Source organism: Lepisosteus platostomus, chromosome 13, assembly GCF_059453375.1.
Source record: "Lepisosteus platostomus isolate fLepPlt1 chromosome 13, fLepPlt1.hap1, whole genome shotgun sequence".
Taxonomy (NCBI): domain Eukaryota; kingdom Metazoa; phylum Chordata; class Actinopteri; order Semionotiformes; family Lepisosteidae; genus Lepisosteus; species Lepisosteus platostomus.
In genome coordinates, this window is record NC_142623.1 from 44,221,646 (window position 1) to 44,234,240 (window position 12,595).

General features: G+C 48.6%; 1 protein-coding gene across 2 annotated transcripts; it reads left to right on the forward strand.

The window, feature by feature from the left end:
• Positions 1 to 1,956: 1,956 nt before the first annotated feature.
• On the forward strand, positions 1,957 to 12,005 carry slc23a1 (solute carrier family 23 member 1). Of its 2 annotated transcripts, none has more exons than XM_088604873.1 (14): positions 1,957 to 2,105; positions 4,097 to 4,216; positions 4,740 to 4,897; positions 5,037 to 5,125; positions 5,731 to 5,798; positions 5,896 to 6,077; positions 6,927 to 7,047; positions 8,069 to 8,225; positions 8,494 to 8,641; positions 9,139 to 9,244; positions 9,452 to 9,581; positions 10,260 to 10,403; positions 10,800 to 10,895; positions 11,242 to 12,005. In XM_088604873.1, the coding sequence occupies exons 1-14, from the start codon at positions 2,073 to 2,075 to the stop codon at positions 11,487 to 11,489; spliced, it is 1,800 nt and encodes a 599-aa protein (XP_088460999.1). In that variant the 5' UTR covers positions 1,957 to 2,072; the 3' UTR covers positions 11,490 to 12,005. The 2 variants fall into 2 exon arrangements, with proteins under 2 accessions (XP_088460999.1, XP_088461000.1); XM_088604874.1 differs by having other exon boundaries at positions 1,975 to 2,105; positions 3,975 to 4,216.
• The last annotated feature ends 590 nt before the right edge of the window (positions 12,006 to 12,595 follow it).

Below are 12,595 nucleotides of genomic sequence, written 5' to 3' on the forward strand. Positions count from 1 at the left end.
GGAGCAGACAGTATTACTCTGGCCTGGTAACTAGGAGGACCACTGCTGTTGTAACCTGCTCAGATCCTGTCAGAACGCCGCTGTGTGTATTTCAGGTAGTCTGCTTCCACAGAGATATTACTTTATTTTAGGATTTGTACCACAAGCAGTCCTCGCTTCTTTATGTGCTTCTGAATATCCATAGGTGTAGGTATATAAAAATAATAAAGCAACTTTCTCAACACGGGGATGCTATACATGGTGATAAAGTAAAAGACAAAAATACAATCAAAGGTAAATGAAAAACATTACACAAGAAAACAGAAAAAAAGTAGGGCTACAGTCAATCAAACACAAGCCCTCATAAAAAAAAGTGAGTTTTAAGTTTGGGTTCTGGGAGGGTGAAATAACTTGTCTCTCGAAGAGCTGGAGAAAGAGCATTTCAAAACGCTGGAAGTACGACAGAGAGGGCACAGTCGCCAGGAGTCTGAGAGTTAGTCCTGCGTACAGTGAGCAGAGCCGACAGGAGGGAGCGTGAACATGGAGGGGCTCCGAGGTGTGTGATGGAGCCAGATTGTTCAGAGGCTTGAAAGTCGGCTACGTAATCTTGTATTGAACATGTGACTTTAAAGGCAGCAAGTGAAGAGATTTAAGAGTAGGAGTAAGATGTTACAGAGTTTTGCACATTATTGCATCTTACTGAGAAGAGTGTTGGGGAGCCCACAGAGTAAAAAGGTGCACAAATCAAGCATTGATGTTATGAATGTGTGAATTATCTACAGTACCTATACTGTAGGAATGTCGTGAAAATACATCGTGTGTAGATCACTTAGTTACTTAACCTCCTTCGGTGTTTAGGAACTGAAAACACAGAACCTACCTGAAACCTGGTGAGATTCTCGAGTTGAGCGCTCAGGTGGACCAAGCGCCAGCAGGTGTGGGAGTCCCCTGGTTGAGAGGGTTGTTGTAAAATGACTGTCTGTGATCTGCACAGTCTGGATAGTCGCAGGGTATAATGCACATAGACTAAAGAAATAAGTTTGCAATGAGCTGCTTCCATGCCGGGCGAAGCAGACACAAGCCTCAGGTATCCCAGAGGAGGTGGAAGAGCTGGTCATTGGTGGGTATTTGGCTCCCCCATGTGTTTGATATGTGTATTAAACTTTATTCCTGTTCATGCACTGCAAAGCTATAGGGCAGCTCAGTCTGCATGCCGTCCTGGGTCCTGGTAAGGTTACAGACCGGGCTGCCTTCTGTGCAGAGTTTGCATGTTGTCCCTGCATCTGCACGGGTGGTATCAGGGTGTTCTGGTTTTCTCCCTCCCCCGGGTGCGCTTGCTAGTTGATTGTGACCCTGGTGTGTGTGTGTCTGCCCTGTGATGGTCTGGCGTCTCGGCCAGGGTTCCTCTGCTGTGAACTCCGCCAGCGCTGCACACAGCAGCAGCAGTGAAACCCAGGGGCGTCTATAGCTGGAGTCTGTGCCAGTCCTGATCCTGGTGATCAGTAGCCTCTCCTCTGCTGTAGTCCTGATCAAGCTGGTCATACGGCATGTGCAGCCGGAGCAGTTTCCAGAAAACTCCACAGTGGAACAGATGAACCAGGACAGAAGTATCTGACGCGGAGAGAAAAGAAGGTGAGCTTGTTATTTTGGTATTCCAAAACTACTTCAGACTTTCTGTATTAAGTATAGAAACATGAGCCTTTACTATGGTACAGCCTTATTACTATGGTCCCGGTGCCCGAGCCAGCCCAGCTTGAAGATGTGCTGCAGGAAGGTTCTGGACTGTTTCGAACTGTGGGAGTCGGCTCCCTTTGTCCTGGGATCCATGAAGCCCTGGAATCCGGGGCTTACCGACACCTTCGCGTGAAAGAGCTGTCAGTAAGCAGTTTCTTAACCCACGGTATCATCATTGAGGTTATTGTTTCACCCTCTGATTAGAGATGTGGGTAAAGTCCCTCAGCTCGCGGAGATGATTAACTGGCTTAGTCTTTTCTTTCCTGAAGTGGAAATGCTCTCTTTGCTCAGTGTCACTTTCCACCACACAGCTGTAACCTCAGCTCTCTCCTTCCCAGCACTTCCCAGCCGCGGACAGAATGGAGAACCAGGGCGCGGACGAGGATCCCAAGGTAACTGATATTCCCAATCCTTGGATGTAGCAGGAGCAGATTCGACCTGGGTCTCTTTCCACGTGTGCCGAGAATCAATACAGGGAAACTGATCGACCAGCAGCAGAATCTTTCTGTTTTGCCTTGGGTGTGCAGTTTCCAGCTTGTGCAACATCTCAGCACCATGAGTTTCAGGACAGGAAAGTCTGCACGTGCTGCTGTGACTGCTTGACATTTGCTAACAGCATTTTTTTAGGTTAGTGGGACCAAAATTTATATAAAACCTCTTTATACCTTCCTGCCTTAAAGGGTGTTTCTTTATTTTAGGCTGATACATTGAACTGTAAAATAAATAGAGCATGGTACAAACAACATATGAGATTCTAACTAATGTTTTGTATAGGTGTATTTATTGGAGCATAGCTTCCATCACATCTGATATCACAATTAAACATTCAGTTGAAGATGAGGGTTCACACAAAGAGACTTTGAAAGAAGAGCTGTTTAAAGTGGTAGGGAGTGGATTGACTGTTTAATTAAGCTGCTCACAACCCATTGCTCAATAGCTGGCAGAACTCCTGGCCTAAAAGCATCAGGATCACCAGGCTGGAGCTGTGCTGACTGCCTCTCACGTGAAGCTCGTGTCAGGGCAGAGTTACACATGTAGCTGTTTTTACTGCAAGTCTCCTCCCCTGATCGGTCTTCCTGGGGCCGTCTGGCCCCACGTGCTGGTCCCTGCCTTGGCTATCAGACCCTGCTTCTCTCCTCCCTCTGCCCTGATGGGAGAGGCTGAGTGAGCACAACTCCTCTCTTGGCCTTCTCTGGCCTGCCTGGACACACGTTGCTCCAGATCCCTTTATCTGGTCCTCCCAAGACAGTCCGGGTGTCGTGCAAGTGCTCAGAGAGCCTGTGGGGATGGAAAGAGCTGTGGAAATGCAAGGAAATCCGATGAGTTATTAGTGATTAATCACACATCTGTGAAGACTGTACGGCATGACCTTGCAATCCACCCAGAACAGATTCCCGGATGTTGACGCAGAGTAGGGGACGTTTGAGATTATAGACACTCGACACTTTCCAATGATCTCACCTGTGGCTGCACTTTGCCGCCAGGCTGCCCTACATCTCTGGTCTCTGGTGCAGCTAATTCAAGCCGATGGATCACGTGTCACCAGGCAGCAAGTAACCTCAGGATGCTTTGCTCTTGGACCAGTCCTGCTGGCACTGCCGGTGTCCTGCTTCATCGGGACTTGAGATCTTGAGATCTGCCACGGGGAGCCTGTGTGTGTTAACCCTCAGAGACATGGACAAGCCTGCTGAGCTACTGGGGCTGCACAGGAATCCCACAGCTGTACAGTGCAGCTGGGAGAAATCCTGCAGTCTAATGGATCCTGCAGCTTGTCGGCACAGTGTCTTTCATACAGCACGGCTTTCCCCAGGCGCTTAATATCGGCCTGATATGTGCTACTGTGCAATTCTACTTAAAAACTTTAGAATAATTAATTTTAACTCAGAGCAGATCACCATATTATACAGAGATAAATCCAACATGTTGTGAGGAGTAGGCTTTGTATATAACACATATTAATTGCTACTTCAAAGTGTCATGGGTGCTAGCTTTAAAGGAACACAATGTGAAAACTGCAAGGCACTGGATACGTCTTCAAAGCACTGTGGTTTAAAAATATACGTGCCTACCTTTGGCACTTCTTTACACAAAGAGTTGTGGGAGTGTGGAAGAGTAGTTTCCCATCCGTGATGGACACGTCGATACTGGGGCTTCTTTCAGGAAACAGCTGTGGGGCAGAGTGGCCTCTTCTCCAGTGTACGATGTCTCAGTGAGCCTGTGCACCACTGTCTGTGTGAGAGGGTTTTCTCCTGTGTGTGCAGATGTCAGCTGAGTCAGGAATAAGCAGAAGAGAGAAACGCTTGAGCAGCCTCTCGTGTCCCAGAGCTGGCGGTGACTGAAGGGAAGCAGTGCCCTCTCACGCCGGTGTGCCATTCCTCTCCAGGGAGACGTGCCTGTGCAGAACGAGAAGCACCAGCAGCCTCGGGCGGGCCAGGGCTTTGACATGATCTACAGGATCGAGGACGTGCCCCCCTGGTACCTCTGCATCTTCCTGGGACTGCAGGTGGAACACGCCGTCTGCCTGGATGGGTGGAGGGACAGACACACTAGTCTCACAGGCAGGCGATTAGACAGACAGAGAGAGAGAGGAGTTTATTTGCCACTTTGGGACTTGGATTCACACTTTCCTCTCTGGATAGACGACACTTTCACACAATGTGCACAGCACATGAGAAAGCAGTAAATGATAATAACACATTATGACAGTACAGCGAACACATACAAGGGGTAGTACAGAGCAATAAACACACAGGACAGTCATGTCTACAATCAGTAGACAGACTGATTGCAGATCTCCAGAGATCAGAGCTGGAACTGTAAAAGCACCAGGGATCTTCACCGCCCCTGTCCAGAACTATCAGAACTCTCCTTTCACAGCTTTAGACTCCAGAGCACAGCTTTCTTTACCTTTCTCTGAGGCCAAGCAAACAGCACCTGACTGTCCCATACAGGAGGTAAATAAATGGGCTGGATGCCTGTCTTGCTCTGGCTTGGCGGCGTCTCTGACCCTGCGCTGATCTTCACAGCACTACCTGACGTGCTTCAGCGGCACGATCGCCGTGCCCTTCCTGCTGGCCGAGTCCCTGTGCGTGGGGAAGGACCAGTACACGGTCAGCCAGCTGGTCGGGACCATCTTCACCTGCGTGGGAATCACCACCCTCATCCAGACCACCTTCGGGGTCAGGTAGGCGGACACAGGGACGCGCCTGCTTTCCACGTTGAGCAGTCCAGTTCTTCAGGGAACTGGTGCCATGGCTCTGTGGTGCTCCGTGTCCGTGTCTGTGTTTGCTGATGAACTCTCTCGAGTCCCCTTCTCTTCACAGGCTCCCACTCTTTCAGGCCAGCGCCTTCGCCTTCCTCATCCCAGCGAGAGCCATGCTGGCTCTCGACAAGTGGAAGTGTCCTCCTGAAGGTACAGCCTGTCTCCGCGGGGCCGGTGCTGAGGTCTGGCCTGCAGGGTGTATTCCAGCGTCAGTGGTCCCTGCATGTTGCCCCTCCCCCCCACCAGAGGGCGCCAAATATTCATCATCAAGGCCTGATTAATTTAACACCTCACAACTGAAGAAGGCTCCACGGCCGAAATGTTGTGTTTTCTTTCTTCTTGTTCCTCTGCAGCCTATGCAGGCTGATGCAGCTACCTTCCTGAGTAATTTTATATACTGTATGTAGTCCACAAGGATAGTAAATTGCTTCACCTGTGTGTGTAATAGCAGTATCAATCAATTGCAATCCTCACAAAGGCTTGTTTGATATGAGCTGGTGTCACAGAGTCAGGGAGAGATTGGCGCAAATCCACTTTAGTAAATTCTGGATATTTTGACCACAGCTGTATCTGTAGTAGAGTTAATCTGCAGCGATATTCTGAGCCATACAACAAAGGTCAGGAACTCCCGGAACGTGCCCTTTCAGTTTCTAGCAGGAGGAGTAAATTCCTTTTTGCTGCAATATATCACAGTCGAATGCGTGCCGAGGCTGGGCGTGTCTGGTCCTCTCTTTGTGACCTGTGCTGTGTTTCAGAGGAGATCTACGGGGACTGGAGCTTGCCCCTGAATACCTCCCACATCTGGCATCCAAGGATACGAGAGGTGAGCTGCTCCAGTGCACGTCCCCTCTTCCTGCTGTTAGTCCTGGTCCTGGCCCGTCTCGTGGTGTCTGAGCTCGGGTCCTTCCTCTCCTGTCCAGATCCAGGGGGCGATCATCGTGTCCAGCCTGGTGGAGGTGCTCATCGGCTGTCTCGGGGTTCCAGGCCTCCTGCTCCGCTACATCGGGCCTCTGACCGTGACGCCCACCGTGTCCCTCATCGGCCTGTCGGTGTTCCAGGCAGCGGGGGACAGAGCCGGCTCTCACTGGGGCCTCTCCCTGCTGTGAGTATGGTCGCGAGAGTCTGCCGGACCAGTGCTGCTGCGGTGTTTAGCTTGCTGGTTGTGTGGTGATTCACAGCTTTGACTCCTAACGTCATGTTTAGTCCCTGAAGGCCGTGTGGTAGCAATTGACTCACAGGGAGAGCGCTGGAGTGCTACCGTGTCGATTGTAAGAAACTGTCTTGCTGATAGTTTGAAATCTGGTTCCACCTGTTTTCAGTGGGAATGGGGTCTGGCCACTGTTCTGGTCAGGGTGCGAGTCCAGTGTTGCCCACTCCTGAGTACACTGGCTACAGGGTCCTGATATTTGGACCACCAAATGTTTTTGTGCATCAATGCAGTTTGATGTTCTGTGGTTGAACTGTCTCTAGTTCCCTTGGTGGTGGTGCTTATGGTACAGATGAGATGCATGAAGGAATACACTGTGCAAGTATATACAATTATATTTTTGATACAGGATATTGCGATATACCAATAGGCATTTTTACATTAACCTAATTAATTTCTATTTCAGACACATTCTGATGTTTGCGTGACTAAAATGTACATTGACTGACTAGAATAAGTATAATTATTGTTAAAATTATTTGTATATTTTAAATACATTCCAGTGTATCGCTCCAGTCTTTGTAAATATTTATTACATCTGCATTTCTGTGGGTCTCGATGCCGAGCACTGTGCCCAACACAACCCTGCACCTCTGGAGCTCTGTTGTTCTTGCTGCCTCTCTTTTGTCCTGTGACCCGGAGAGGTCCGGTCTGCACTTGAGCGCCAGTGTCTCCTGTGGCACAGCCTCATTGCAGGGCTTCCTTAAAGTCCGCTTTGATGTGCGAGAGGCTGGTTCCTTCTAGGTCCATCTTCCTGATCGTGTTGTTCGCTCAGTACCTGCGGAATGCTCAGTTCCCAGTGCCCACCTACGACAGGCAGAAGGGCTGCACCACAGTCAAGATCCAGATCTTCAAAATGTTCCCGGTAAGGTCAGCTTCTGCTTCTTGTTCATCGGAGTATTGCAGACAGGCTTCCTCTTTTCTAACATTAGTGCAATATTTTCCATGCCCAGAAACTGTCAGACTGAAAAAATGCTTTATTAACTGGGGGTCATAAGGTGATATAAAGCATTGCTTGAGGGTGAGGCCTGATGACACCAGGTTTTGTTCTGTACCTAATGACACATCTGTCAGAGCCAGATGAGAACCGCTCTTCCTGAAAGGCTCTGGAAGTGATACCAGTGTGTGTAGCACTGAAACCCTCGGACACAGGGGATCCTGTGGTTAGAAGGACAGTGGCTGGCAGCCCCTTTGCCAGGACAGCTGGGACTCTGGCCAGCTGGTGGGACCCCTGTGGCTCTCAGTTAATTGGGAGTAAGATAAGGTTAGAGACCCTGGTCACCCAGCTATCAAAGTGCATCTCGGATTAAGATGATCGAGTAAAGACTTAATCCCTGCTGAAACTTAGAGAAAGAAGAAACAACTTCAGCTGCTGAGCCTTTTTCAGGAGGCTCGACAGCTGAACTGTTGTGTTTCTTCTTCCTGCTTTTCGGCGTGGAATTAAACTTTACTTGCTCCTTTACAGCCAGCGCACGCTGACACAGATCCCCCTTAAACAGGTTTTTGAGCGTACAACATTGAAAACAACACATCCCACCCTCCTCATCAGCTCCACCGGCCGCCTTGCCCCACTGGGGAAGGTCTCGGTACGGTGGCCAGGCACTCACTCGCTGTTGTTTCTGGTAAAACAGTTGACTAGTACTGTCACGTACCTTGAGAAATTTCACTGGTCTTCTTTGACATTTTATGAGAATATGTGCCTGCTTGTAGGTGGACTCTAATTGTACCTTTAAGTGCTCCCAGTGCTGCTGCCACTGTGAAGAGCACAGATAAACAGGGTAGTCTGTTACATCCCGAAGCTGAGGCTGTCCGGGTGCAGTACAGTCTGCAGCCCGGTCTGCTCTGGAGAAGAAAGCTAACACTTGGTGTCTCTGCTGCATGTCCAGATTATCATGGCCATCATGGTGGTCTGGCTGATCTGCTACGTCCTCACTCTGACCGATGTCCTGCCGAGCGACCCCAGCGAGTATGGCCACAAAGCCCGCACAGACGCCCGGGGAGACATCATGTCACTGGCACCCTGGTTCCGGCTGCCCTACCCCTGTAAGGATGGCTGTCTGCACCGACTCCCTCTCGCCCTCCGTTTCTTTCCCACGATCCGCAGACTAGACAAACCGCAACAGAGTCGACACCGCAGCTCGCGATGCACTCTGTGATCGTTGTTGCGGTCTGCACAGTTCTCATGCCCCTGCAGCACGATATGAGAAATAAACAATTTTAATGACTGGAGGCTAGTGGAACTGTCCAAGCTGAGCGACTATGCAGTGTTTCCTGGGCTTGGGCTGTAGTCAGTGTGCGTCTGCTTTCCCAGGCCAGTGGGGCATGCCCACGGTGACGGCCGCCGGTGTGCTGGGGATGTTCAGCGCCACCTTGGCGGGAATCGTGGAATCTATCGGCGATTACTATGCCTGTGCCAGACTTTCTGGGGCTCCGCCTCCTCCGATTCACGCCATAAACAGGTATCACTTTCTCTTCCCTGCCAAGCCAGTGGCCTTTGTCCAGGGACATACTGCACGCTCTCCCTGACGAGACTTTCACAGAAAGAGAGCTGTTTTAATAATTACGCTATCGTTGAGAATAAAGACTTCAGTGACTAAATCTCCAGTTCCCCGGTCACCCTGTGGTGGGAGGAAGACCCAGTATGAAAGTCACTTTGCTATAAATTAGAATATTGTCACCATGTTACAGAAAAATATATTTTTCTTTTCTGGAATCAGAGCAGAGAAGAGATGCCAAGCTTTCTCTTGGGCTACGCTGTTTTCTGCTCTGTGTACCTGATTCTGTTTCCTTTCCAAAGATCCCTTCTGGTTTGCTTGTTGAGCCCGATTTGTCTGTTAGCCTTTCTTAGTGGATTTCTGCCTGGATGTGTGGATGTCTTGATAGATGACCCTGGTTCATTGGAAAGCGTGTGCTGTACAGCTCACTGTGGTGTTGCCGTTGCCTTGTCTTCACACAGGGGTATTTTCACAGAGGGCATCTGCTGCATCATAGCTGGTTTGCTGGGCACAGGGAACGGCTCCACCTCCTCCAGCCCCAATATCGGGGTCCTGGGGATCACCAAGGTAAATGCTGTGCTTTAGGGGCCTGCAGTGCTGTGTTCTTGTCCTTCTGAAACCATTGAAACCTACCCACTCTCACACTGGCTCTGTGTCTCTCCCCACACCGTGACTCTCACACTGGTTCTGTGTCTCTCCCCACACCGTGACTCTCACACTGGCTCTGTGTCTCTCCCCACACCGTGACTCTCACACTGGCTCTGTGTCATGCAGGTGGGCAGCAGGAGAGTGGTTCAGTATGGGGCAGGAATCATGTTCATCTTGGGGACAGTGGGCAAGTTCACAGCCCTGTTTGCTTCCTTGCCTGACCCCATTCTAGGAGGGATGTTCTGCACTTTGTTTGGTGAGTGACACTTTCTTCACTAAGATGAGCCCATTTTCCAGGTGAGTGTTGCACCCGCAGGTGAGAAGCATGCTGCTGAAAGTCCTCCCTTCGGCCACTCTTCTGGGATTGTCAAATTACTGTAAGAGAACTGGTCACATCCACGAGTTTCACTAGAGGTAAAACTACAGCCAGAAAACCCTCTTGAGTGGCCTGACGTAACTGCAGTGTCTCGACCTGGAGACGCCAGCCCTCATCCTGAAGAGCTGCAGTCCAGCAGCTGATACAGGCCACCCTTAAAGCACCAGTTTCAATTAAGCAGGTCAAATGGTAAATTAATCCAGAGATCATTTAAAACCAGAATATGAAGACCCTTCAGCTCTGAAGGATCAAAGAGGCTTTATTCTCAGTCTTTAGAAAGTCAGCTGGGGCTGTCCAGCAGCAGTGTTAGAGACTTCAGGTCCTGATGTAACATTCAATTGGCAAAATTAAAAAGTTTATTTTTTTTTTACAACATCTAGATTCATACACATTAACAGAGCAATCACCCTCTGTTTTGAAATAATCCCCTTTTGACAACATGTTAATCACATTAGGTAAGAGGGCAACTGTCACACAAAAGCCTTTTTCACCAGGGAAGAAAATAAATGTGGTAAAGTGTTGTGAATTCCTGTTTAAATTCTTTTTGTGTACCTGTAGGAATGATAACAGCTGTAGGGCTCTCCAATCTGCAGACTGTGGACTTGAATTCCTCTCGCAACCTGTTTGTCCTGGGATTCTCCATGTTCTTTGGATTGACTTTGCCAAATTACTTGGACACGCACCCCAATGCCATAAGGACTGGTAAAGAATACGATTTTGTTTTCTTTTTTGGGTGTTGTTTTAAGCAGCATTTTTGTTTTATTAAATTGCTAGATATAGTTTGAACTGTGCTGTTGTCTTATTTTTCACATTAAAAAGTTGTAAAAATCCAGATAGATTTTACTTTTAAAAATTTACAATATGCAATACTATATACTCTACTCAAATCAGGTGGAAAGTTTCTTGACCTTTAACGTGAAGATTCTTGTAAACCTGATGGGTTTTTGTTTCAAAATTGTTTTGTGGAAATGAGATTAACCTGCGATTTACAGGGTTCTTAAAATAATAACACAGCAGCTGAAAAACTATGTCCTGTGTAAAAGAAACTGCTTTATCTTTTTCCCATAATCCGTGATGACTTGATTTTATTGCCTGCAGGCGTACCAGAGATTGATCAAGTCCTGACAGTTTTGTTGACTACAGAGATGTTTGTGGGGGGATTTCTGGCCTTCATCTTGGACAACACTATTCCAGGTATTTCTGCTGCTCTTTTTTTTAAAACATATCACTGATATTTCCCACCCCTCCAGTTTGTAGGTTTCTTAATTTTATCACAGAAAGCTCTGACGATGAAGGTCCTGCTTGCACTGCAGGGCAAGAGTAAGGAATACGTCACTTAGGGAAAATCAGAAAGACTGACAAAACCTCAGCACTGAAATCGCGTTTGTTAATGTCAGGCTCTGATTTTGGATGGTGTTCATGGTTGCTGTTGCTACAGGTTGACAAAACCTTGACTCTATGCAGCCCCTTTGAGAGCAGCCGCCTCAGGTGTTTCACTGGTGAGCCGGTAGTGCAGTGTTCGCTCTCTCCACCCGCACAGGCTCCAGGAAAGAGCGAGGCCTGCTGGACTGGACAGAGGGCGTCCACTCCAGCAGCGACCAGTGCGCGGGACTCCAGACCTACGACTTCCCGATCGGAATGAGCTGCGTGAGGAGCATGGAGTGCCTGGGGCGCATCCCGATCTCTCCCACCTTCCAGGGCTTCCGCAGCAGACGGAGGCCCGCTAGGGAGGCTGCGGAGGACGTCAAGCAGAATGGAGACAGTGCGGTCGCCTGTACAAAAGTATAGCCTCTCTCCGACACCTTCAAGCACGGCTCTTTCCGCAGCCTGAGGTGGGCGTGTTCCGGAGTCTCCTCCTGCGTGGACAGGGAGGGGCAGACCGATGGTCCAGCCTCGGTGCCGAGGAGGACTCCTGCATGGGGGTGTGTGACCCCAGCGTCCGCCTGCCCCGCTGCGCCCGGGGCGCAGGTCAGTGAGGACCCCCACAGTCCAGGTCACCCCCCGCCGTGTGACGAAGCCCAGAGTCATCAATAAAAAACAAACACTTCAAATCGGTGATACCATTGCAATTTGTGAATTGTCAAAGGCTAGTCGTTCCTCTAACCTTTCTAAATCATGATCTAATCAGCACAATCTTTTCCCCCTTTTCCTGGCAGAAATGGTAAAAATGTTTGAAAGCTCATATTTAAAGTGACATTGTTTTCCAATCAAAACATTTTGGAAAATGTATTTTGTAGTTACTTTGGAACAAAAAGATTGTCACCATATATGTGAGACAATAAATTTAACATATTTAAAGACGTATGAACTGTTACACATTAAATCAGATTTAAGAAGATTTTATGAAATATTAATATATTTAAAAAGGTTATTTAAATATATACTTAACTTTCTAGGTTCTCAAGGTTCTTAAAATGTGTTACTATATTTTTAAAGTATGACATAGACATTCCCAGACTAGAATACGTTGTTATGCACATCTATAGAGACAGTACTATCTACAGATGTTGAACAGGTGTTTGGGGAAGCAGTAAGTACAACATCCACACAGTGTTATATTCTGTGTTTTGGGGAATATACTCCACCGGGGAACAGACTGGGGGTCTCAGGCGACAGCAGGCTCTGTCCATGAGTAGCTCAGTGAGCCCCAGTGTTCTTGTCTCCAGATGCATGTTGAGGTCATCAGTCAGGTTCACCAGGCAGACCACTGGCCTTCATGTGCTGGTGCTACAGTGTAATTGAGAATTGCCACACAGCAAGACCACACTGTCCCCCACTAGCACAATCTCTGAAAGAACAGAAGGTAAGTACAGAGAAATGAGACACGTAAAGTGGGGAAACCCTCAGCGTTGGAAGCCCGAAGTGGTGTTTCTCCAGGGCAGCCTCCAGGCTCA

Excerpts from the sequence above, each read along its gene's own strand:
- slc23a1 (XM_088604873.1), top strand. The coding sequence starts at position 2,073 with ATGGAGAACCAGGGCGCGGACGAGGATCCCAAG. Across the intron at positions 9,245-9,451 it reads GGGTCCTGGGGATCACCAAG|GTGGGCAGCAGGAGAGTGGT; the intron begins GTAAATGCTGTG and ends TGTGTCATGCAG. Across the intron at positions 9,582-10,259 it reads GATGTTCTGCACTTTGTTTG|GAATGATAACAGCTGTAGGG; the intron begins GTGAGTGACACT and ends GTGTACCTGTAG.